At 38.0% G+C, this 27238-nt stretch overlaps 2 protein-coding genes across 7 annotated transcripts in view; both read left to right on the top strand.

Annotated features, from left to right (window-relative positions):
• The window catches only part of LOC120770100 (potassium voltage-gated channel subfamily KQT member 4), a 65415-nt gene that overhangs the window by 29309 nt on the left and 8868 nt on the right, over window positions 1–27238 (top strand). Inside the window, exons 1-9 of one of the 6 annotated variants that reach the window (XM_040097271.1) lie at window positions 20405–20613; window positions 20715–20894; window positions 21200–21334; window positions 23246–23328; window positions 23443–23618; window positions 23797–23922; window positions 23996–24106; window positions 26222–26409; window positions 27020–27064. In XM_040097271.1, the coding sequence (XP_039953205.1) occupies window positions 20525–20613; window positions 20715–20894; window positions 21200–21334; window positions 23246–23328; window positions 23443–23618; window positions 23797–23922; window positions 23996–24106; window positions 26222–26409; window positions 27020–27064 (1133 nt within the window). In that variant the 5' untranslated portion in view covers window positions 20405–20524. Of the gene's footprint in view, window positions 1–20404; window positions 20614–20714; window positions 20895–21199; window positions 21335–23245; window positions 23329–23442; window positions 23619–23796; window positions 23923–23995; window positions 24107–26221; window positions 26410–27019; window positions 27065–27238 lie in introns of those variants that run through there. The other 5 variants (XM_040097266.1, XM_040097268.1, XM_040097270.1 and 2 more) reach the window with 5 other exon arrangements.
• LOC120770102 (tubulin-specific chaperone cofactor E-like protein) lies at window positions 11963–14730 on the top strand. The gene has a single exon (XM_040097272.1). The coding sequence runs from the start codon at window positions 12714–12716 to the stop codon at window positions 14355–14357; it is 1644 nt and encodes a 547-aa protein (XP_039953206.1). The 5' UTR covers window positions 11963–12713; the 3' UTR covers window positions 14358–14730.

Below are 27238 nucleotides of genomic sequence, written 5' to 3'. Positions count from 1 at the left end.
AGCGTCTTAATGTAAATGAATCCAAAAAAACAAAAAAAAAACACAAAAAACCCAAACAAATGTGCATGTGCGCAGTAAGAAGACGAAAAGGCCAGAAGGCGCAAAAGCAGAAAGCAGAAAGCTGGCAGTACTTACCAGCGCTGGCGATCATAATGGTTGCATTGTTCTTGAAAGCGAATAAAACAGAACGTCATCACAATATTTCTCTTTACCAACAGCGGAATTGTGCTAATTTGGCCTTTTCCGAGGCGAAACTGGTGTACGTACGTACCCACTGTATGTATGTTTGTGTGTGTAGCAGCCGAACTGGCCACACAAGTGACCCACTTCCTGCCGTCCGCCTACTCAGCGAAAATTACAATATAAGTCACAGGAAAATGAATTTTGTGGAATACCATGTCAAAATAGAGCAGCGGCATTGTTGTTGCTTCTGTTTTCCCCATTTGGTTTGTTTTCCTCGCCTTGTTATACTATTATTTTGACTATGCAAGTGCCTGTGTATGTGTGTGTATGTATATTTGTGTGGGTGTGGGTGTAGTGCAAAAATATCTATTTTAATGTCGTGCTTTTGTGCCATAAAATTTCAAAGGAGTTTTTGATAACTACTTGCATACATATACATACATACTTATGTATATGCATACATATACATATACATATATAGGCAAACGAATGAAATGCGCATATAAAATAACAGTAGTTGAAAAAATCAACGAAAATGTTTTGAAGGAACAAAACTGTAGAATGAATGGGAATAAATGTCAAGACACGAACAAATGTTTTGTCAGCTGCATATCAAATTTAGACAACAACTACAACAAGCACACAAAAAACGAACAACAACAGCAAGAAATCATGCAATTCCAAGACGAGCCAAGACAAGTCAAGAAATATTCGTATTGGCAAATCAAAATTAAAATATTGAACATTCAAGTCGGGTCGCCGTGTCGTATGAGTATTCTTATGTGAGCGGCGATGCAAGTGCACTGGAGAGGGTGCTCATGCAATAAGTGAGGCAAAATAAAGCTGCTTTCACAACAGTTATGTGCATAAATTCATATACACAAATACATACATATGCACAATAACGGAAACGTGGGAGCTAAATTTTCATTTCTAATATTATAAAATGCAGAAGCATGCAAAACCTAGGGTTGCCATTAGTCATAAAACATAAAAAAACAAGTTGGAGTAGTAGGAAGAGCTAAGTTCGGATATAACCAAACATTTCATACTATTTTCACCCGAATTCATTTATTCTAAACACAAATATGCAACGTTATATTAAAAACACTCTCTGTCAATTTTATTAAGATAACTCACATCTTCTTCTTCTTTATTGGCGTAGACACCGCTTACACGATTATAGCCGAGTTTGGCGCCGATTAAAGATATCAAGTGCAACCAGGTCCTTATCCACCTGATCTCTCCAACAGACTCTTCTTCTTCCTCTGCTTCCAACGGCCTGTACTTCATTGATAACTTTCAGAGCTGGAGTGTTTTCGTGCGTTTGGTCTTTTAATTCGCTGAACCATGTCAATGTTGTCGTATTTCTCGTACAGCTCATCGTTCCAGCGAATGCGATATTTGCCGTTACCAATGCGCAAAGGACTATAAATCTTCCGCAGAGCATTTCTCTCGAAAACTTGTAACGTCGACTCATTAGATGTTGTCATCGTCCATTCCTCTGCACCATATAGAGGAAGGGAATAACGAGTGACTTCTGGAGCTGTAGTTCGTCGAGAGAGGATTTTACTTCTCTATTGTCTACTCAGTCCAAAGTAACACCTGTTGGCAAGAGTTATTCTGCGTTGGATTTCGAAGTTGACATTGTTGTTGGTATTAGTATTGGTCCCAAGATAGACTAAATTATCTACAACTTCGAAGCTATGACTGTCAATAGTGACGTGGGACCGAAGTCGCGAACACGATTGTTTGAGGACAGAAGATATTTCATCTTGCCCTCGTTCCCTCGCAGACCCATTTTCTTCGCTTCCTTATCCTGTCTAGAGAAAGCAGAACTAACGTCGCGGTTATTGAATCCAATCATATCAATATTAGCGGAAGATTGTACCTGCTCGATTAAGCTCTGCAGCTCGAACTATCTTCTCCAGCAGTAGATTGAAGAAGCCGCACGATAGGAAGTCGCCTTGTCTGAAACCTCGTTTGGTATAGAACGGCTCGGTGAGGTCCTTCCCGATCTTAACGGAGCTTTTGGTATTGCTCCATATCAGTTTACACAGCCGTATTAGTTTTTCGGGGATACCAAATTCAGAGATAACGGTGTAAAGGCCGCTCCCTTTCATGCTGTCAAAAGCAGCTTTAAAATCGACGAAGAAGTGGTGTGTGTCGAACTGCTTTAACTGGTCTTTTCCAAGATTTGCTGCATTGTGAATATCTGGTCAGTTGTTGATTTTCCAGGCCTAAAGCCATATTGATAAGGTCCAAGGTGGCTTATCCCACGGTAGTTGGCACAGATTGTGGGGTCTCTCTTTTTGTGGTTTGGGCATAGCATACTTAAATTCTAATCGTCGGGAATGCTTTCGTCCGACCATATTGCATGCTCCTTATTAGGTCTTCGCCACCGTATTTGATTAGATCGACAGGCAATCTATTGAAGTTTCATCAAGATATTCCACATTCACGGACGGATAGATAAACAGCCACCCGGATTTTAAGAAGAGATCTTGTTAACTAAAAAACTTTTGCCCGCAATAACTTTATACTGACCGATCTGAGCAATTTCTTCGTGGGTTCTACAGTGTCCTTGGACAATAATCCATGCCAAATTTCGTGAAGGTAATAAGCTTTGAGCAATACTTGTGACGAAAAGCTCCTTGGGGAGAAAAAAAGGTGTGCAAAATTGCAGCCCGATAGCTCCAAAATAGTGGGGCTAATCTATGTACATATATACCGACAGACAGACAGACGGACAAGGCTTAATCGACTTAGCAAATCACTTACACATACTTTGGAGGGTCTGCGACATATTTTTTAGGGTGGTCCAAACCTCTTGCCGTATATATGTGATATTTTTTTAATATACTCACTTTGTCTTAAACTTTTACAGCATTTTCTGTATTTTAGATTGTTGAAGAATCATTTGAGTTTTAGAAAGTGTCGACTTATAATAAGCGATAAAAAGAGGACTCAAATAATATCATATGAATAGTTCGCACTGCAATACAGAAATTTTGCATACTCATGTCCTCGAAAATCCAAAAATTTATCTTATTACTTATAAGACAGCCGTTTTGTTTGTACTGTCATTGTACGGAACACTTTCAATATTTAGTATTTTTATTTTTGTTCCCCTTTGTTCTGCCTTTGAAATTTGTGAAAATTTTCAACAAGTGAGCTTTAGATTACTTTTGCACACATACTTGCACACTCAAACCGGCTTTCAATTGCACTTTATATTGCTTTCCATTTTTGTAGTTCAGTTTTCAAGACGCGCTTAAGGACAAGTATGCACATAACCTAACTAAATACTAAGCACATTGTTTTGCCATATGTAAGCGGGTGAATGGGAAAAACTTTCATCAATATATTGATTTATTTTACACAAATAAAAAAATTCATTCTATATTTTAGCAGTCTTCTTTACACTAATTTATGTGCGCTTGCCTTTTAACTTGAGATATTAATGTTCCAAGAAAATATAAATGTTTATGAAGCAAATAAAAGAACTGAATATTTCACGCGCAGCGTCGGAATATGACTTTGAGTAAAAGAAAGTAAATGAAAATTATAAAGTGTACATATGTATATTAGCTGTTTTCGATTGCAAACTCGTTTAAGAGTAGCGAAACGAACAAACCATATCTGTGGTTGTGAGAAATAATTTTTTTGAAAAAAAAACATATCAGTAACTTCTTAGTTTTGAGCAGCCTTCATGCCTTACGTTTTTTATAAACAATTTTATCATCTGATCAAATTTGAGCCGGATTCCATTTCAGCTGCAAGCGCAAACCCAAACAGTAAATTTTATGCACAAAGCATTCTGAAAATACCGTGAAAATCATCTTGTTGGTTTCATAGAGATAGCAGAGGACTGGAACATCTCTTATGGATCCACTCAATCATTTTTCTTAATGTTTTGGGTTCATACCATGCTAGACTCATACCAAATGACCCTAATCTTTCCCTAAAACGACGTTGAGTAGAGGTAACAATGGAAATGCTACCGACAACGTGAAGACCAAACGCATCATAATTGTTGAGGAAACGTTGGTTTATAAATATAAAATCGAAACAATCTAGAGAATGGCGCTTAAGAAATTAGCCGAAACCGAAAAAAAAACAAATATTTGCTGAAGGCACTGAAGACCATTTTATCCGAGACTCATAACAAATGTATACAAAATTGGATAAATCGTAATTTTTTACGGTCCGGATCATTTAAATCATTCACTATAATAAGAGATATTTAAAATCTGTAAAATAAAACTTGTGACATTGAAGAATTCGTGTATAACTTTAAAGAGGCATTCGCATAGTCTCTTGAAAACTGTTTGACAAGAAAACACCGTTTAAAAATATCGATCAAAGTGCAACATGACGAAACGAAAAAACCATTAAAAACAAATATTTTCAATCACTTTATTTTTAAGAGTGAAAAAAACATAACCGAGATCTTAAAGCTCGATGCAGTGGACATCGTATGACCCTTTACCCTCAGTAGGTGAATAGGTCGATCAGATTACAGATCAATACTGATCCACTTTTGAGTTCTAATTTTCCAAAATTTTTGACTGTAGGTCAATATAACTAGTTGAGAAAATGTTTACGTTTCATTCACAGAAAAGACCGGAATCCCTGCAGCAGTAAGGGGCTTGTTTAAGCGCTATAAGAGATCGCTTGTTACTCAAAATATATTTAATTGTTTTCTTCAAAAATTATACAGGTTTTCTCCGGGAAGTAATAGGACTGATTTTCTTCCGCCGCGACTGTAGTTCGGAGCGTACGCTCACCGACTGGACTCGGTAGAGAGTGTTATCTCCGTGTACCTGGAGAGCCAGAACAAACATTTTCGCGCGACGTGTTTCTGTGAGTAGTGCAAGCCGAAAATGCAGCGTTCGTTAGAGCAAAAGTACGCGAGTAAATTCTGAGTAATACTCGGTAAATCTGCGACAGGGACTTTTGAAATGATCAAGCAGGCTTACCCAGATGTTTCTTTAACAAGAAGTGGTGTGTTTCGGTGGCACCAGACCTTTTTGGAGGACCGGGAAGAGGACGCTAAAGAAGACCGTGCTGGGAGACCTGCGACTTCGACAACGCCGACAATGTAACCCATGTGCGCAAAGTTTTGAACTCAGACCGTCGACTAAGTATTCGTTTAATTGCCCAGATGTTAAATTTTTCAAAACCTGTGGTTCATGACATTGTGACGAAGCACTTGAACATGCGCAAGGTGTGCGCGAAGGTGGTCCCAAAAGTGCTCAATGACGACCAGAAATCGCGGCGAGTGGAAGTGTGCCAAGAAATTCTTGAACATGTTTGAAAATGACCACCCAATTTTTGAATAACTTGATCACAGGTGACGAGTCATGGATCATTGAGTATGATCGCGAGACAATGAGGCAATCTTCCGAATTTTGAGACGACAGAGGGGATCCAAGCAGCATGCACCTCGGCTCTCAAGGCTATTACGGAGAATGCCTTCCGCGACGCCTTCAATGCTTGGATATCGCGCTGGCAGCGCTCCATCGACGCAGAAGAAGCCTATTTTGAAAGTTTTTAAAGAGTTTTAACGCTTGGTTCAATAAATTTTTTGAAATCGACTCAGTCCTACTACTTTCTGAACAAACCCTGTATTGAGTGTTCCCAAAATATTTATTAATAAACCAAATTCTTAAACAATTGACACAGTAGTATATTTTTTTGTGAATTCCCAAAAATCACCTTTTTGAGGCTATCACACTAGCACTACTCCTTAATACCCTAAAAAATTTGCATCATACCATTAACTTCATCGTCGCTGGATATAGTCCATAAGCCTTTCTAATGGCACTAATTTTAGGAGAATCTTCTATTTTTCTTAAGTACAATAAATCATCATAAGTTAGAATCTCATTTTGGCATAACAATCAGCCAAATAAGCAACAATCTAACATTAACGCACACATTTCTACATACATGCATACATATGTGAACCAAATTTTCGTTGAAAGCCAGTCAAAGTGAGCGCAGCCCAAAACGCACTGAGCGTAAATAGCCAATTTACTTTTTCGGTAAGTGGCCTAGACATATGTGTGTGTATGTATGGATTGACTTATGCATATGTACATATGTATTGTGTTTTAAAGGAATTAATGCGGCGCTTGTAAAAATATTAGCTTATACATAAGTAAGTGTGTAAGCGTATTACCACATATCGACTTATGAATGTACGCGCTGTCATATTTACCAAACTCTTATGTGCCTGTTGGTAATTATGATTAATTTTAATTATAGTCGTTTTCTCATTGTATGGCCTCCAGTCAAGGTCACTCGAGTGTGGCTATTTGTATTATAATGCTCTTACTGCAGTTATAGCTCACAATGCACTCTAATAAATTTGTTTTTGTTTGTCTAAGCGTCTGGGCGCTTAGGCACTTCCGCAGCTGTTGTTCACAACAAAACAGCGCAAATCTGCTTCTATTCTCCTTGTACCCACTCACAGGTTTCAACAAAAACAACAACAACGTTTGTCTACTTTTCAACATGGTTATGATCCCGGGGACGCCTCCACAAGCGGCGCTGAAATAGCGACTATATACTCGTGCAACTTAATTGCCGGCATTAACCCAGTTTTCTTTTAGCGCTTACGTTCATCCTTTTTCGCGCTAAATATCCTTTTACCATTCATGCTATTTCCATTTGCCAGGATAGAGTCGCAAAACATGATTACGCTTAATTGCAACGCATCAGCTTACGTGACAGACACGCCGCCACCAACACCTAGTCCACGCAGCCTTGCGCTTCCTCCACTACCATTGTCGTCTGTTTTCTGTTTTATTGTTATTGTCATCATTATCATCTTTACAACCGAATGCCACGAACCCAGAAGGTAATCATTTGTTTGTGTTTTGGCACGAATGATTTGCCATGCATGCAACCGGACGTCTCTGGCGTGACGGAGCAGAACACGAAGCAACTGCTGAAAAGAAAAGTCAAACACTCGTGGGGATGTGCCTAAGCGTACAAGTAGTACGTCTGGTAACTTTTGATTGTCTAATGGTGTGTTGAACTTTGTAAACTAGTTTTGAGAGATTTGAAAGTGAACGTAAAATTGGAATTAGCGGCCAAAAATATGAAGTGGCACCGCAAAAGATTCTGGAAAATGTATGACGAAGTGTAGACTAAGATGTCCGATTTAATTATAGACAGGATACAAAATTATTAATTTAGATGTGCATATCCTTTATTTGCTAGCCTTAAAAAATTTCTGAACTGATTTCCGTTACTCACAGATTGACCGTGAGTCAGATACCTGATCTGATCAAATATGACCCGGACTGTCAAAAAAACCTATTGACATATTTTAATACATATTTACGAGTACTATCACCTTCATTCACAACAAGCATCCCAACTTTCGTTTGCAAGGCCCCCACGAGCCCATTTTTCGATGGTTTTCAAGTATAAATCGGCCGATACTAATGCAATTTCACGTTTCATCATTCGATATTCGTACGAAGTTCTTCAATCGTCGCTGGCTTGTTGACGTAGGCCATAGACTTTACGTAGCCCCACAGGAAATAGTCTAACGGCGTCAAATTGCACCACCCAGACGGCCAATTGACTGGGCCATTTCATGAGATAACACGTTCACCAAACTTTTTTTTATATTTTTTAAGTGTTCTTCGCTGACGACTTTTGATTTTGTTTTAGGTTTAATTTTTCTCGTTTTAACTATTTTATAAATCTCCTTGTTGGATTGATTCTTTTAATTTAAAACTGTTCTCTGTACTGCTTACTGTGCACCGTACTGTTGGAACCACATATTGTTCAAGTCCATATCATCCTTTTCGGGGCAAAAATATTCGGTTATCACAGAGCGGTAACGATTCCCATTCACAGTAACGTGCCGGCCTTGATCATCTCGGAAGAAGTACGGCTCAATGATGCTGCCGGTCTATAAACTGCACCAAACCGGATTGTTTTCGGAATTCAATGGCGATTCATGGAGTACGTCCTGAGCAATAAGGCATATTTTGCTTATTGACGAAGCCATTCAGCCAGAAATGAGCCTCATTGCTGAAGATGATTTTTCGATGAGAATCCGGATCATCTTCAAGTTGTTGCTCAGCCCAATTCACGAACATACAACGATTTTGGTGGTCAAGCGGCTTCAGTTCATGCGTCAATTTGATCTTGTAAGGATGTAGGCCAAAATATTTTCTCAAAATCACAGAGATGCCCAAAGTATGAAAACGACGTGTGAGGGACTGATTTGAGTCTTCCTCAATTGATGCGCTAGCGACTGCAATATTCTCGACACGACGGCCGCTTCTTTGTCTCACTGGCATGAGAACATTTTGTATAGTGCCTGTGAATTCAAAAATTCTAGACGCTCAATTGTTGATCTGACAGGACGATTTTGACGACCATAAATTGAACGTGATGCTCTTAAAGTTGAAGCAGCTGACTCCGATTATCGGTAGTAAATTTAAATAATTTTGATTCGTTGTTGGATCGTATATCTTTCCATCATGAAATGGCAAACCTTACTGAAGAGAAACGTCAAAAAAAAATTGGCGTCTCTATCGGTCTACTCTATACTCTCTATTGGAAACTCCGTTTTAGGCCACAGCTGGATTGGCCTTCGGTGCCTTCATCGAATTTTACTTATTCAGTTCGTCACATTTTTGAAGCGCCGTTCGCTAGATTGTTGGACAATTCTGACGTTATATTCTTAAACCCACACCGCGTCACCAGTAACGGCATGCTTCATACCCAATACAATAACCAATATCGTCAATATCTCAATATGGAGTCAATCCATAGGAGATGTTGAGATCCTCTGCTAACTCACTAGTGCCAACACGACGATTTTCAAAACGGTTGTACCAATCTAAGAAACCTATTTTATAATTTCTCTCGCGAATTTTATATTTTCAGTCCGGGTCAAATTTGATCATATGTATTAACCATATTAAAAATTAATGGAAACCTGAAATATGAGCGCAGTCATTTTGATACGATTCACAATTTGCAAAGGTACTTAATCTTCGGTTCGGTTCCGTTCGAGTTTAGCCTTTCCGACTTGTTGTGAACTCACTTGCTTGGCTCTTAAAACCCTTAGAAAATATCTTAAAAGTTACAAAAGAATGAATTTATTAGTACTCATTTTCGTTTATTTCAATACATGAAAAAAAAATCTTACACTTAACAATAATTTTTGTATTTAAATATTCGAATTAATAATATAGTTGGCTTATATAAACAAATATTTAGCTCCACATGATGACGGCTGCAACAGATAATTTCTATCAAAATATAGCAGCATTAAAAATTAATATTTATAACATTTACTCGCTTACTTTGTAAAGAGTATTTCGGTAAAGAGCAAGCAAAACGGGTATTGAAAATCCAATTATCGTAAAATATTAAAATTATTTCCAAATAGCCAAAATTAGTACTATAATTGCATAATTAAATTATATATAATATTATATGCAAATACCTGAATGCCTGAACCGCCCCACTGTGCTTATGAACTGGCGGCCGACGTTAAAGTTTACACTTTAAATGTGCTTTCGTGAATCAGCTGTTAAAAAGCTTTAGTGCGAAAATGCCACTACTGCTGCCGCTGCTCCAAAACATGTACCTAATGCTGGTGAGTAGAATAGAAGCGTAACAACGAGTAGAGAGAGCCATCGGAGCTTTGCTTCTAATGAGTCACACCAACTCATGCGAGTACACATAAACAAAAGTCGTAATTTTGCATTAGCGAGAGAGATTATGTGGATGCGCTAAGTCAATAAATAAATGGAAAGTACTACATAGATAGGTAGATACTTACGGGTTTTAAAAACAATGGAAATGTACTACCAAGCGATAAAAGAAATGTTACAAATTTTAAAAAGAAAATAAATTCAAATTCAAGTTAATATTGTCTAAAAGAAATAGATGCATACACACAGATGCATACATATGCGCATATAGAACGATTGAAGCACTAACTTGCCAATTGAGACTATGCATTTATATAGTATAACTACATACATAAAAGTAAATACGTACTATTTAGATAGCAATGCAAAATGCATTATAAGCTGTGGGAATTAGGTGCCTTTGTCTGGGCGTCGAGATCGTGCGGTGTGGTGCAGTTAATGTTTATATTTATAACTATTCTGCAAAAGTTCACAGTTGCAATTGAGTATGTGTGTGTACATTCATACACACACTTCGCTTCATTAACCGACTCTAACGATTTGTCGTTCTCTCAAACGCCATTCGTTACCGTGTTCGTCTACTTAACTCAGATGACCAATACACCGATGCTCATAACTGCTTTTCCAACTAGTTTACAAGCGGTGGCGCATTCAGCACTTCAGAGTTAAGGTCTGGGGCGCCGAAATTTAATTACTTTGCATAGGCGTCTATATTCATAGAATGAAATACGAAATGAGATCCGTTACAGATTAGATTATCAAGATTTAAATAATTTTCCATTTGATGCACTTGACTATTGGCGGCAAATTCATAGGCATATTTAGCAGGCGATCATTTAATGATGACATCAACTGTTCTTTATAGTATACAAATGTATATTTGGTCTTTGCATTCTTCTCTATAATATAAGCATCTATGTTTGCATATCTATGAGTTTTTACACCCACAGATATATTACGTTGCCCATGTTTTTGCTTTTCTTGCAAGTATGCTATGTACTTTCGATTTTTTTTAATTTCTCACATCTCGAAAAGTTTTATTCTTGGCCTGAAGGTCGTCACACAGATTTGTTTCCAATGAATTTACATAAATAAATGCGAATGCAGGCAGCGACGATAGCTCCTGAGTGTCAAGTAGGCCGACATATAAGACGCATCACGGCAAAAATCACTTAACTCTCACACGACATGGTTTTGACATTTAAAATGAATTTATAAAAATAATAAGAACACTTAAGCATACTTTAGAGCCTATCCTTATAAACACATACTTAATAATATTTGTATAATTTTAGACAACATCAATAATTTGTTGGTTCAGAGTAGAGCCAATAGAGTGAGGCATCTTTCCCCCTGGTATCTCCATGGGTCTCCTAAATACCTAGGTGGGTCGTTAGACAGCCACTTTACCTACCTACCTACCTGTCATAGTTTATAACCAGTTCTTATAAACATTTATACATATACATATGTATATAGCATTACTAATTAATTTATTAAAAAGAACCATAAGATCTAATTGTGCTTACGAGCAGCAACTTTTATCGAAGTTTTCACAACGATTTCCGTAATCATACCTGTTCCACAAAATAAGTACATGTGTCTTTCAACTTGAAAAACATTTTGATTTTTCTCTGCCATCACTAAAAGTTCATAATTCTCCTCTTCTGTCATACTCCCCACCCATCACACTCGTTTATTACTTTCTTTGTTTCCAGTACATTTGGCTTTGTTTGGCCTGGCACGGCGCAGCTGATTTTCTAAATTCAAAAACCGCCAAGGTGGTTGTGGCGCCCCTGTACTCTAAACAGCCAGCCAGTCAAACAATCAGCGAACGACCTACACAAAAAGCCAGAATACAGACAATTTACGTGTGTTCTCTCGCCTGTGTTCCGCTGAGTAAATGAAAACGCGAAACGCTCAGCGAGTAGTACGGCCACGTTCGTGGAATATCTAGGGGTGGCGAGCGGTGTGGCATGTAAAATGCTGTAGTGCGATTACAACAAAAAAACAAAAACAAGAAAAAAGAAAAAAGCTACGAAAACAGAAAACAGCAGTGACTGGTGTATTAGCAGCAGGCACCAAACAGTCAGTGAGCCAGTGAACCAGTGAAGGCAGTAGCGCGCAGCAATTTAGTTTGCATTTGTTTTCTTTGTTCAAAACAATACAAAATTAATTTAGTGCGCAATAGAAATTATATACAATTTTTACAATTTCATTTTTACAATTGTCGATGAAAATTACGTCACATACAATCACAAGCATTGCCGTTGCTTGAAGAAATGAAAAGCGAATAAATCAAAAATATGTGAATAAACAGAACGCTACAAAAGCAAAACGATTTGAAAGAAGTGAAATAATATAAACGCCATAAAATCTGAAATACATACACAAAAGGCAAAAGGGATTTTCGAGTGCAATTTTGGAAACAAAGCGTAACGCGAAAAACGAACGAGACAAAGTTATAAAACACCAGCAAAAGCCAGCAATTGGCTTCGCCTTGCAGCGAGTGCCTACGAATGCATTTTGCTCATATGTGCCAAAACTCAAGTGTCCACGACGATTCATCGTACATAGTGGTCGGTGTTGGTAACGATATCGTCGTCGCTGTCGGAGCGAGTGCATGCAGGCGCGGAAGCTTTCGGAGGTGGTGTCGGAGTCAGAGCAGCAGCAGCAGCCACAGCCGCTGGAACAGGAAGAGCAGTGCTTGCACTGTTAGTCGCAGTCGTAGCCACCACATTAGAGGTAGCTGTAGGAGCTTTTATACTCATTATAACGTTAGTCGTAGGAGCCTTTGTTTTGCGGATACGGGTGCGCGTAAACGTCATCAATATGCCATCACTACTGGAAGCATTGGAACGAAAATATTTCACCGATTGTCAATTAGAGAATCTAAACGACGACGATGCAGCTGCTGAAACAGAAAAGAGCCTCATATCCATTTATATACCACGTCTGCCACCGCTGGTCAGCGTGCCCGAATTGCTGGTATTGAACGACTGTGACATTGACTGTGCGGGTGATTTCGAAGCCATAAAAGAGAAATGTCGCCGCGTGCGCGAGCTAGATCTGGCACAGAATAAGCTGAATGATTGGCAAGAGGTCTTCCACATACTCGAGCATATGCCGCGTGTGGAGTTTCTCAATTTGAGTAAAAACCATCTGGTCGGCCCAATATGCAATCCAACCACCCTACCCACCAACAGTTTAAGGAGCATGGTGTTGAACGGCACATACCTGGATTGGCCATGTGTTGAGGTGTTGTTGGACAATTTGCCATTGTTAGAGGAATTACATCTCAGTTTGAATGACTACAAAGAGGTGCTTATCGATTCAATCGAGTGTGCGAGTGCTGGTGATGAGCGCGAGGATGATGTTGTCGTCAAAGCGGCGCATGCTGTCGTTGACGACGAGGTAACCGAGTGCAACGAGCGTAACGACAACAACAAACAAAGTGACTCACACAAATTAACCCTCACAACAATAACGACAGCTGAAGCAACAGCAGCGGCTACAACAGAAACAGAAACACCCGCAACCCCACCACCAACACCAACTTCCCCCACGGGCAGCTACACCGAACCACGCTGTAAGCGCATACAACCACATCGAAAACTGAAAACACTACATTTCACCGGCAATCCCGTCGAAAGTTGGCTCGAAATTTGCCGTTTGGGACGCGTATTTCCCAGCCTCGAGAATTTAGTGCTCGCTGACTGCCCCATCAAAGCCATACAAGCTGATGCGGGCACCGGTGCTGGCGCGCCAACGACAGCGGGCGCGTGTGCCACCAATAACAATGACTGCACGCCCGTCTGCGAAGAAGACGTCGAAATGTCCAATAAAACGGAATGTCCGCATAAGCATTTCCACAATCTACAATTTCTCAATCTCAGCTACTCGAACATAAGCGCTTGGGATGACATCGATCAGATTGCGAAATTTCCGAAATTGCACAATTTGCGTGTTAAAAACTGGCCGCTGTGGGAGCGTCTGGAGTGCACCGAACACGAACGTCGTCAGCTGTTAATTGCGCGTTTGCCGAATGTCAGCCTACTCAACGGCGGTGGCGTGATCAGCGCCGACGAACGCGAAGATGCCGAACGCGCTTTCATACGTCACTACATGGACAAGCCCGAATGGGAGCGTCCGAAGCGCTACGACGAATTGGTAGCGAAACATGGCAAACTGGATCCGTTAGTTAACATAAATCTTAAGCCTGAGAAACGCCTAAAAGTATTCATTACCTATAAGGATAAGACGGAAACGCGCCTGCTCGACGTCTACTGCACTGTGAGCGATCTGAAGACGAGGTTGGAGAAACTGATCGATTTGCCAGCAAATAAAATGCGTTTGTATTATGTCGATCAAGATTTCAAGGAGTTCGGACCGGAATTAATGAAATACCCCAACAAGCGGCTGTACAGTTATAATATACAAGCGGGCGATGAAATCATTATCGACGAGAAGAAATAAGCGCAGTCGGCATACCTATTCTAAATACATACATACAGACACACATACACATGCAAACATAAATACACTTAACGACTTTATTGCAGCTGAATATGATGCGATGCTTTTAATTATATAGGACAATGTAAATATTTTGTAAAGTTAATATACGAGTATGTAGTTTTAAAGGTACCTTGTATTTGAAAGGAATGGTAGCAACAAAAAAAAACAAAAACAAAGCGCTATTTACGAAACAAACTGCTGTGGTACACAAGCGTGCTATATGAATTAATATACGCGTACACACATACTTACATACATACGTGTCGGTGTGTATGTACGCGTGCGTATGTAATATACAAATAATAATAAAATAATGGAAATATTAAACTAATTTTTTATTTCTTTGTTTGCTTTTTATTGCTGCGCATAATTGATCAGCTTCAGAAACTGATTTGCGCAACATTTTAGCAATTCGGGCGATCGTGTGCATTAAGGCGCGTAGCGCTCCGGCAAGGGGTGCGGGCAGTGGCGCTCACGAGCAATGACCATACTAGTACTGCGGCAATAAACTTAATTCCGTCTTCTTTGTTGTTACCTACATACATACATGCACTTATGTGTATCTATACATAGTACATGTGAGGTGTGTGGGTGCTTTTCAACTTGTTTGATTCTTTGTTTGTCAATAATGATTTGCAGGCGGCAGATCAATTAGGCGTTGCAAGAACAAGTGCTATTCCAACCAATATAATATGTATTTTTTGTAATATATTGCGCAACATGTGTAATAGTTTTCAATCAATGTCGAACATAGCACATTAGCTTCATAATTGTTAGAATCAACCCTGTAGGAAAATTTACAAGCTACAGCTGAGGTCAATAAAATGGTTTGAAGAGGGCTGCAATTTATCTACCGAAATAAAATATTGTAAGTATGGGGACGTTCGAGTCTCAATCACTGCGGCAATATTGCAAAGCATCATATTAGACGCAAAAATATAGCAACTTTTGCAAATGTCAAACGTTCGAGCAACTCAAATTTTGACATTTCTTGCGCGCAAAAGTGACAAAATCGGCATCAACAAAATTTATGATGGAAAAATGAGGCAAGCGAAATCGCTCTTTATTTTTGTTTATAACAAATTATTATCATTAATTGTGTTTCACGAGATATCCGAAAATGTGAAAAATATATATCTGGAGGATAAAATGAGTTGTTTTAGAGAAGTTTTACGATTTTACTATTGCCCTCTTCTTTAAAATTTCAGTCATAAACCACTTTTTTACTCAAAAAAATCTTTGTTTCCTTGCTTTTTTGTATTTAAGAAGCAAACTACACTCACTACCCACCAAGTTATCCACTGTTAAATTGATTAAAAATTCAATTTTAAGACTTCTTAAACTTCACTTCTTCAATGCACGCCGCGCAAAATATTTGAAAAATATTTGTTTAAGTATCAGCTGAGTATCTGCAAAAAAACACCAGGGTTGCAATATTCCCGCAGTTATTTGCTTACTCGAACATCCCCTATATAACAATATTGTCTTGTTCAAGAAGCACACACAGTGGCACAGTCTAAAAAGGATAATTATTGTTAAGAAAAAATACTACATTAAGTTTTTACATGGTTTTCTTCTAGCAAAAAACGGTATGATTTTAACTTTTTTTCATGTAAAAAACTAGATATTTTTTAAAATTATTTTTATTATTCCAAAGAAACATATTTTACAAAGAGTTTGTAATATTTTCAAAACTCGGTTATTACGACGTCATTTCTAGCACTCGCTCGGAAAAAAGGTGCCTCCGCGTTGACAGCAGAACTACTTATAGAATCATCCGAAGTAAAAAGAAAAAAATACCAGGTATTGGACGAAAGAAAAAACAAAAAAAAAGTGATAATTGTATTTTGGGCACACGTTTTTACAAAAAAAAGGCAAATGTTCGTGAAAATTTGTCGACGCTTTTTTTTAATGCCTGTAATTGAACAAAAAAGCCCTTTGCCCAAGACATCGTAAATTTTATATCGAAGACCTGTGTAGAATTTTATTAAGATCAATTTAGTAGTTCGCTAGCAATCTTGATAACCGGCTTTGAAAACTCAGTTTCGGTTTCGAGAAAAAGGTACGTGTTTTAGTTAAAACCTCAACTTAAAACTTGGACGAAGGAAAAAAACTGAAAATTGGATTTTGGCAGACATTTTTGGAAAAAATTAAAATTTCAATGAAAATTTCGCGACATTTTTTTTCAAACAAAACTTTTGTTCAAGTTTTTAAGAGTTGTATCTCAAAGACCTGTGTAAAATTTCATGAAGATCGGTTGAGTGATTCTCGAGAAATCTTGCCAACCGGCTTCAAAACCACAGTTTCGAAAAAACGCGTTTAAAGACGACGCCTCTAGCTAGCCTCGAGCGCACAAGTTCTCAAGGCTGTACCTCCGAAACTATTAATCGGATCAACTTGAAGATTTAGGACAATTAAATAAAACAATAAAAATGCATCTTTTGAAGCATTCTCTTGAAAATATTATTCGTACAATGATCTACGATAGAAGAGAAATCAGAAATTGACAAAATGGTGGGGTTTAAAAAAAGTTGAATTTTATTCAACATTTTGGTAATTTTTTGGCTGCTAAATTCGGTAGTTGAATAGATCAAAAAACTTAACTTAGTACTGCAGCAAATTCGAAAAATAATCTATAACAAACTCATTGAACAGAGCGGATACACTCGTAGACACCTGTAACTCAAAAAATATTAATTTAAACTTTTAGTATTATTTTCTTTTTACTATCGATATATGTGACCTGGTCTACGGAAAGGGGGCTTAGGTGTCCAAAAAATCAATTTTCACTTTTTAGTTGATTCGGATGGAAGATGAGATGCTGAGATCCAAAAAGTTATAACTTGTTTTCGCACGTTAGCTCCCTTTTCGTAGACCAGGTCACATATATTATATAAAGAATTTTTTTCGAAATTTTACCAAAGGTGAGCACTAGGGTTGAATAATTTTTTTTTTCGTCCTATTTTATTTTACTTTTACTTTAATTATTATCTTTTCGTCTTCTCCCATTATTATCACTTTTGACGACATCTTAAATTTTTTTGTTTTAAACAATATTCAAATTAGAATCGCTCCACCTTAGAAAACTACTCTCACACATTTTAGAAATCTAGTTATCTAAGCTCTGCATTCCTACCGGGAATTGAAAGCTAATTAGACACACACATTTAAACTTATGCATGTGTGAAATAGAGCTGGCACGTTCATTGAAGCCGCCTTTTTATGGCAATGCGCTTCTTCATTGTGAGCATAGTAATGTGGTACGCATACGATGATCGGATTGTTATATGCGTAATTTTTATTTTACGATTATTAGTATTTCAATGACCACAAATAATGTTGAATTCAGTGCAGTTGCTTGTTTTGCTTTGATATTTTGTGCAAACTTACTAAAAAGGTATTTTTATACCTTTCACATGGTATATTGAGTTTGCCACGAGGTTTGTTAAGCCAGTCAGAAGGTAACCTCGGAGGCCCTTTGCAGTATGTAACAGAAGTAGCGCCTTGGTTATTGATCTGCAATTTTTCTCATGCCTTTTTCTCCTCAAGGAGCTGCTCATTTGTCAAAATAACTGATATCTGACTATTAAAGGATATAGTGCCATACATACTGACGGACTAAAATCGAGCTCTTGTTTGGTTTTTTTTTACGAAACATCTTCATGAATAGACTATTGTCCAGAACTGGGCTACAAGCTCCGCATAAATGGTTCGAATCAGACTGTTATATCATATAGATGGCTAACCGATCAAATACAATATAAATCTCTTGTCATACTCCTTTATGTTATAAGAAATGTACCTTTGAAGGGTATATTGAGTGCCAGTTAGTAACCACCGCGTAAACCAACACAGCCTTTGACATGCACACCAAACCGGTTTGTAATTCTTCTGATCTTAAATGTCAAACAGATGTGGTTAATTTGATATCCGATTTAACAACCTTTTATTCTAGAATTTCAAGATCTCTAAATAAACACCCTACACAATTATTAGCTGTTTCTTAAATAGTAACGGGTATGTCCTCCTGAAAGTGCTTTCACTAAATGTGCTGTCTTTGAAGGCAAACCGTAGAATATATTACAGTTATTAATATATAGCTAATATGCAAATAATTATATCTCTGTTATTACGATTCACTTATCTTAAACTAAAAAGATTAACATCAATTAGAAGAGGGATAAAAATTAACAGCTGCTTGTGAAAAGAGAAAACATAAGCGGCCAAATAAATTTGATAGAAATCCTAAATAATACATAATTAACAAATTATCTGTTAGCCGCAAGTATTTATTAACAAATAGAGAAATAACAATAAGAAACGCAGAGTTGCCATGTTTGAATCTGATCTTGTTTTTGGAATAGTTTGAATATCTATTGAGTATTAAGCGAATATAAGAAGCCAATGAAAATACAAAATACAAAAAATCGTTACAATTCTTTAAAAATTTTTAAAAAAGGCTTCTTCTGCGTCTATGCAGCGCTGCCTGCCCGATTTCTAAACATTGAAGACGTCACGAAAGACATTCTCCGGAATAGCCGGAGTGCATGCTGCTTGGATCCCCCTGTCGTCTCAAAATGCATGTCTTTCATCGGCCTTTTCAGACTAGGAAAGAAAAAAATACGGGGGAGCTACATCTGGACTGTAGGGCGGCTGCGGAAGCGTTGTGATGCCTGCCTTGGTTATGTAGCTGTTCACAAAAAAAGGCGGTGTGCCGCGATGTCTTGTCGGACCCGATTGACCCTCTCTTGAGGACTTCCACGTAAAACTTGGCATTGACGGTTTGACAAATACTTACCCGACGGGCTGAGTTCAAAACTTTGCGCAAACGAGTCACATTGTCGGTGCTTGTCAAAGTCGCAAGTCTATCAACACGGTATTCATCAGCAACCTCTTCCCAGCCCTCCAAAAAGGCGTGGTACCACCGAAATCACCACTTCTTGCTAAAGCAACATTATGCTAAGCCTGCTTGATTATATCAAACGTCTCTGTCGCAGATTTACCGAGTTTCACACAGAGTTTAATCGCGTACTTCTGCTCTAACGAACGCTGCATTTTCGGCTTACATCACTTACAGAAACATGTCGCGCGGAAATGTGCTCGGAGACAACTGACCAGCCGCTCGTTCATTAGTTAGGAACGGCCTGGGTTGAATGCAGTCGGTGCGCGCTCGCTCCGAAGTACAGTCACGGCGGAAGAAACTCAGTCTTATTGCTTTCCGAACAAATCCTGTCTAAAATACAAATGTATGTGTATAAATCAGCGTTTTGATTCATATGTATACTGATGATTTGACCCACTTGTGGTATTTTTCAAAACTAAACTCTTGGCAACTCTGTCAAATTCACTTATTGACTTTAAGTAAATATTAGTTGCACCAAATTATACTACGCATATGAAAACACATTTGTAATGATCACAGTTTCTATTTCTTCTCGCTTCTTGCTTATCTAAGCAAAAATTCAACCGAATCTTATCTTCACGCTAACGCGCCTTCTCGCACAAACAACAACTTCGGTACTTTTGTAAGAGTAAAAGCAAGCACAGTGAGCGTCATTCCCCGACGACCTCGTCACTTTCCAGCTCGAAGGTGTTAATTGAGTTGTAAACTTAAATTTGCATGTTCCATTAGATACGAAAAATTACTATTCCCAAGCGGTTAGTCGCGTACGGACGACACAAGCTGATGAGGTGCGTGACTAATGAGCTCCAGCAACAATTTGGCAAAAGTCTACTAGTGCAAACACTTCGCCTTACATTAAACAAAAAACGAAAATATAGACCAACAATTGCGGGTTTTGTGTGTATTTTTGTGTTCGTTTTGGGTGCCTTTCAAATTGGGCTTATTTGCTTTACGGCCGATTTGAATTTACTCGCCGTTTAACACTTGCATTTTAAGGTAAATAACTGTCAAATAATGTGATGTATTCTGAGTAGCTAAATGAGCCGAGCTTGGCTCAGCGAAAAGCGTAGCTTTCAAGTCTCGCACAGACTGTCAAATGCGTCGGTGTTGCATTCAGCGCAGTGCGGGTATATACAGCAGGGATCGTTTTGCATTTGTTGTTGTATAGTTCGAGAAATAATCTAACTTAGGGAAGAGTAATCAAAAGAAGCAGTGATGCGACATGGATCCCGACAATGAGATGATCATTTTCTATGAGAAACGCTTTCATTGGAACCAAGCAAAGCTCTTCAAAGGATACTCTATGGATTTGTATGAATGTTGAATGACGAAGCGCATACCTTATCCATAAATGCTATATCCTAAATAACGGTTAATTGATTGACTTCGTTCTAATTTTGGTTATTTTGCAGATCATGTAAGTCCAATCCAGCAAACGGACATCTTCGACCGCGAATGTCACTCATAGGGAAGCCGCTGACCTACAATCGCGGCACACGCCGTGACGCCCGTTATAGGCGGTTACAAAGTCGTGTATATAATTTTTTAGAGCGACCACGCGGCCTGCCTGCAGTTTTGTATCACATCATGGTGTAAGTATTGTCATAATTCAATTCAATCATTATTTTGTTCATTTTATTGCATTTCATTATATTTTTTTGGTTGGCATTTTCCTTGGCAAGCGTCATGCTTTGAATAAATTACGCTATGCCGTTCATGAAATTTTATTCCTATATCAATGAAAAACTTATATACTCGCACATCGTACATATGTACATATGTACATATACCACAAGTGCTTATAAGAGTACTGTGCAAATAGACCGCATAACGTTGCGCAAGTCCATAAAGTAATTTCATATAAAATCGTATTTTTTTATCTTCTCTCTGTTCATAGGTTTTTTATGGTATTCACTTGCTTAGCTTTAAGCGTCTTCTCCACGATCGAAGAGTACGAGAAAGATGCAATTTATATACTATTTCGTATGGAGATATTAGTAGTAATATGGTTTTCGATGGAGTTCTGTTTCAGGTGAGTCATTATTTTTAATGAAAATTTACAAGAAATTATATATATTGAACATCGCCAGCAGCAGCTAAGTATTGAGTGTGAAACATTTGTTGGTGTTTACTAAAAATAGCTTATTATAATACAAGTTGCACCACTGATCCAACTTAATAGTTATAAATAAATTAGCACTCGAAGTTAAAGTCAAGTCTTCTAACGTTATTTCAAACTATAACATAGTTACTCTATACTGTAGTGTCAGTCTATCTTAATTTTTGCCTTCACCAAACTTAAACTTAAATTACCTGTCTCGTGAGAACTGTCTTTTTATTTATCAAAAACTTCACAATATATCTCCTTAAGCTGCCCTAAAGAAGTCCAACATTTCCCCATATGATATAATATGATAAAAGCTTTTATAAAACACCGTTCTTATATCCACCCTACTTTTTAACTCTACAACAAATCATTAGCAGTTCCAAGTTTAATTGGGAACCTCATTTTCCGTTATGAGGATCTAAAATTATATTCGTGTAGGTTTTTAAAAATTTTCACTTTTTTTTCGAATAACATATCTTCTTCTTTACTGGCGTGGAAACCGCTCCGCTCAGAATCTAATGTTGTCATCGTCCTTTCCTCTGCACCATATAGCAGAAAGATGTAATAGCTTCATAGTCATAACTTCGCAGTCGTAGATAATTTCGTCTATCTTCTAACCAGTATTAACACCAACAACAACGTCACAATCGAAATCCAACACAAAATACATCTTGCCAACAGGTGCTACTTCGGACTAAGTAGGCAATTGAGAAGTAAAGTCCTCTCTCGACGAACAAAAACAAAACTCTATAAGTCACTCATTATACCCGTCATGTTATATGGTGCAGAGGCATGGACGAAGACAACATCTCATGACTCGGCATTACGAGTTTTCGAGAGAAAGTTTCTGCAGAAGATTTAAGGTCCTTTGCGCGTTGGCCACGGCGAATATTGCATTCGATGGAACGATGAGCTGTATGAGTTATACTACGATGTTGACATAGTAGGCTAGGTCACATCGTCCGAATGGAGGAAAGCACTTCAACTCTGAAAGTATTCGTTTCAGTACCCGCCAGGAGAAGCAGAGGAAGACCTCCACTCTGTTGGAAGGACCAGGTGTAGAATTGCAAAAAGAAGAAACGACTGGCGCGCTGTTATTAACTCGGCTATAACCGCGTGAGCGGTCTCTACGTCAGTAAGGAAGAAGGTGGGGGATTAATTGAACATTTTTCGTTTATGCGGCGGGGCCAAATAAAAGTAGGCCACTGAGCACCACTTATAGTGGATATAACCACATTTGGAATAGATGCAAAGCACACATTTATTTCTGTAATAAGTTGAGGAATGTGATATTCTCTTGAGGACGAACTTAGCGCTTCCGTGTTTAACCTTGACCCAATTGGCTTATTCTATTAAAATGAAATAAAAACTTTCTTCCTAAGCGTCACGCTCAAATTAATTTGCTTAAGCTCCACGTAAGTTGTGCTTATCAACGCTTATGATGAACATGAGTGCCTTCCACAGGTGTGTCCTCCAGTAAAGGATGTGTTGGTGAAGATCGATTACACGCCGAGTGCAGTTGTATAAAATTACAACAAAAACAAAAGCAACACTAATTCGCATTAGCTGTTGAAAGTACTGTTAAACTGCACCCTCCTTACAAGTGGGTGTTTCCGGTACCTACAAATCCTTATAAATATGAAAATATATGTTTTTCTACAACAAAAATGCAAATACAACAAAAATGCTAAAACTAATTACTATAATTGCTTTCTGCTAGACACCACGCGCATTTTATTCATGTTTATTTCGTCTTCTTCCTTTTCATTTGGCCGATATGCTTCCCGACCGTTCCCGTAAACTCAACGCATACACAACAACAACAACAATGCACAGACTGTGGTCATCCGGCTGCCGTTCACGTTATCAAGGATGTGTGGGACGTCTGAAATTCGTGAAACGACCCTTTTGTATTATAGGCAAGTCAAACACCAACCGCGTCAACTAAATTAAGCCAACGCATGAAAAAAACGTTAATTAATTCATATCCTTTTTGGTTTGTGTGTGTATGTGTTTTTTTTTCCACTTTGCAGATATTATAACAATAGCCGCCTCGTCGGTGGTGTTGGGCATGGGCACCTCGGGTCAGGTGTTCGCAACAAGTGCACTTCGGGGGCTGCGCTTCTTTCAAATACTGCGCATGGTGCGCATGGATCGTCGTGGCGGCACGTGGAAGTTGCTGGGCAGCGTCGTTTACGCACACAGACAGGTGAAATATTTACAATTTATTGACGATTAAATAGTGCATTTGAAAAATTTGCGAAATTTTAATGAAAAATACACCATTTTAAATAAATGGATTATTCTACACAGAGCATAAAAATATAATAATTTTTTAAACCACTTCACATTAATAACATTTCTTCTATTTCCACGCTATTTCGCAGGAACTCATAACGACAATGTACATAGGTTTCTTAGGACTAATATTTGCATCATTCCTCGTTTATTTAATGGAAAAGGATGTCAATAAAAAATTTAGTAACTTCGCACAGGCGTTATGGTGGGGTGTAGTAAGTAAAATTATACTCTTTTGGCATATAATTTAACACCTTTATGCTAAATATATATATTTCTTTACTTAAGATCACTCTGTGTACAGTGGGCTATGGTGATATGGTGCCCGAAACGTGGCAGGGCAAATTAATTGCGTCCTTCTGCGCGTTATTGGGCATTTCGTTCTTTGCATTGCCAGCGGTAAGTCCAATAGAATATGTATATTTTTAAATCGGTATGTCAAAACCCTCAAATATTTAATTCTTACGTACAAAAAGTTTTATAACTTGCGAAAACTTAGTAAAAAATGTTACTTCAAATTTTTGAACTGTGTCTAACAGCAAGATCATGTAATTTAAAGTTAAAAAGTCGTCTCGTCGTCAGAAATCAAAAAATTAGCTCAAGCTTTAGAATTTAAGGATAAAAATAAGACTCATTGCTTAAAGCATAAAAATGTATTAAAGGGTTTCTATAGTAATTTTGATCGTTCATTTTGTATGAAGCAATATGCTATCGTGGTCCAATGTCGGCGATTCCGGCAAAAAAGCAGCTTCTTGATGAGAAAAGAACATATACACGATGTAAGATTGATATCTCAAAAACTTTGTGCCTTGAGCACGTACATATATACAGACGGACATGGATACTACTATGAGCAATAAATAGTAAGACTTTATTCGTAATTTTAAAATTTTTAATTTACTCTTCAAAATCTATGTCGCTCACCTCAAAGTAATCACTTTGGCTCTAATACGTGCTAACGTTTTTTTTTAAATAACGGAGCTAAATCAGGCGCATATGGTGGTTACGGCACGATATTGAAATTTGGCGAAAAACTCACGAAGAATCAATTCAGAGTACGACGTTGCATTATCGTGATGCGAAAACCAAGAGTTTTCGACCATAATTCCGACATCTTTTTACGAATTGTTTCGCGCAAACGACACATAACACTTAAATGGTATTCCATGTTGGCAGTTTGGTCGGTCGGATGAATTCGGATTGTACCACATCTCGATAATCGAAAAAAACTATCAACATAACCTTGATTTTTGACCTGCTTTGACGTTTTTTCGGCTTCGGCTCACCTTTGCCACCATATTCGGCCGAGTGATCGTCATTTTCCGAGTCCTAAACATTAATCCAAGACTCAGCGCCAGCAATACTACATTTGATGGCATCCTGGTAGTCGGGAAGTGTTTTTTCGCGGACGTTAACGCGACGCTGTTTTTCGTAAAAATTGTGTGATTTTGGAACTAATCGTGCTTTCACTTTTCTTAGGCCTAAATGATCTTTCAAAATGGTTGCCACTGATCCTTCTGAAATTTCAACGATGCCAGTAAAATCTTTGGCTGTTAATGGCCTATACTCCAGCACCAATTTCTTTACTTTAATGACGTTTTGATCATCAGTTGATGTTGATGGCCGTCCCGGATGTGGTTCGTCGTCAACGCAATCTCGACCCTCTTTGAATAGTGTTTACCAATCAAAAACACTTGCTCGCAACAAGCAATTATAATCAAGAGCCTTTTTCAACATTCTGAACGTTTCGGCACCAGAAATTTGAATCCGCACACAAAATTTAATGGAACATCGTAAAAATCGCCGAATGCACTTCATGTACTTCAGAAAGGGAAGCGTATACTAAACACTAATGATTATTTTGATGTGACATTTGACACAGATGTCACTGACAGTCATACCAACATAAAAAGAAATATTTCGACGAACGGCTTTTCGCGCAAAATTTAAATTGAAAAGTCTTACTATTTCTAGCCCACATTAGTATATCGTCCCACCCCATCACGATGATCGCTTTTACAACGTTTCCTTCTGGATGTTACAAACTGCGTGACGATATACCCTATTTAGGGTATAATAGCAAATTTTGACTAATAAAATATTTCATTAAAGTTCTATCAGATCTCAAATTACTCCGACAATTATTAAAACTTTTATTCTAAATGAAGTCAATATTTCACGAAACTAGAATTCATGCAAAAGTTCATCACCAAATGAAATCGATTCTAATTTCTAAATAACTCTATGCTCATTCAAATTTTACGCCGCAGACTTTACATATAAAACAATTACAAGCGTACACTTGACATTGTGCGGCAGCATCGGCTTGCTGCCCTTATCTTAAAAAAATATTTTATGTGTGTACTTGAAGATTTAGTTTGAGCATTTTACAAGCACAAATATCTTTAGCGATTTTGTGCGTCCGTCAATTTACACATGTGCCCCATGTAACACACTTTTTTGTATACGCACATACATACTATATGTTATATTGTACTGTGTATGTATTTTTAGGGCATTCTTGGCAGCGGTTTCGCCTTGAAAGTGCAGCAGCAGCAACGGCAAAAGCACATGATACGGCGACGGCAGCCGGCCGCCACGCTCATACAGGCCGTTTGGCGTTGTTACGCCGCGGACGAACATTCAATATCGATCGCCACCTGGAAAGTACACGAAGTGCCTTTACCAAGTCCGCCCACCTCGTAAGTAAACAACACAAACTTATATATAAGCAAAAACTAGCAAGTTTTCCACAAAAAAAAAAAAAAACAAAAAAAAATAGAAAAACGGCTTTTTAGGCTTAGATTAACTAGTGAGTGCATTTATGTGGGCATGCTCCAGACTGTCGCTTAACCGCTTTAGAAACTGTCAACATACTTTCCACTTTCCCAGTCAAAATGGAAACCTTATTGTAGTACCTACGTAATAACTCTATTTGGCGCACACTCTAAAGCGTTCCCTCAACACACAAAAGCGCAAATTCAAATGCGTTCTACGGCACCAGAAACACGTTTTCACCTTACACCGTTAGCGCACAGCCAAGGCAGCACAACAACACAACCACCGAAACGCTTCACTTGTGCGCAGCAATTTTTCCACACACCACTGTACGCAAAAACACTTACAGCACGTTTACACTGAACTGAAATACGTACAAACGACATTTGATCGAAAAAAAATGTTAAATATGTTACAAATTTAATTACACAAAACTTTTATTGATTTGTTTGGCATTAAGTTTTCTCTCCAATGGGTTACAACAAATAACTACAACTGTGTATATATATTTTTATATCTATTTTGTTTTTACAGTTCTGAATATTGGGATAGATTATTTAAGAATTTAAGTGAATATAGGTAAAAAAAAATATTGAATATCTACTACATATATACACACCAAACCTCGTATGTACACCAAAATCAGCAAACACTTAAACACGAACTCTTAGAGCTACATACTTAAGTGCCATAGAACCCACAACCCAATTGCTCAAGACCCCCATAACACATGTACACTTATGTACTTGCTAA

This window comes from Bactrocera tryoni, chromosome 3 (genome assembly GCF_016617805.1).
Source record: "Bactrocera tryoni isolate S06 chromosome 3, CSIRO_BtryS06_freeze2, whole genome shotgun sequence".
Lineage (NCBI taxonomy): Eukaryota > Metazoa > Arthropoda > Insecta > Diptera > Tephritidae > Bactrocera > Bactrocera tryoni.
This window is presented reverse-complemented; position numbering and strand designations above follow the sequence as displayed.

What these genes read in the sequence shown, in the direction of transcription:
- LOC120770102 (XM_040097272.1), top strand. Translation starts at nt 12,714, where the DNA reads ATGCCATCACTACTGGAAGCATTGGAACGAAAATATTTCACCGATTGT.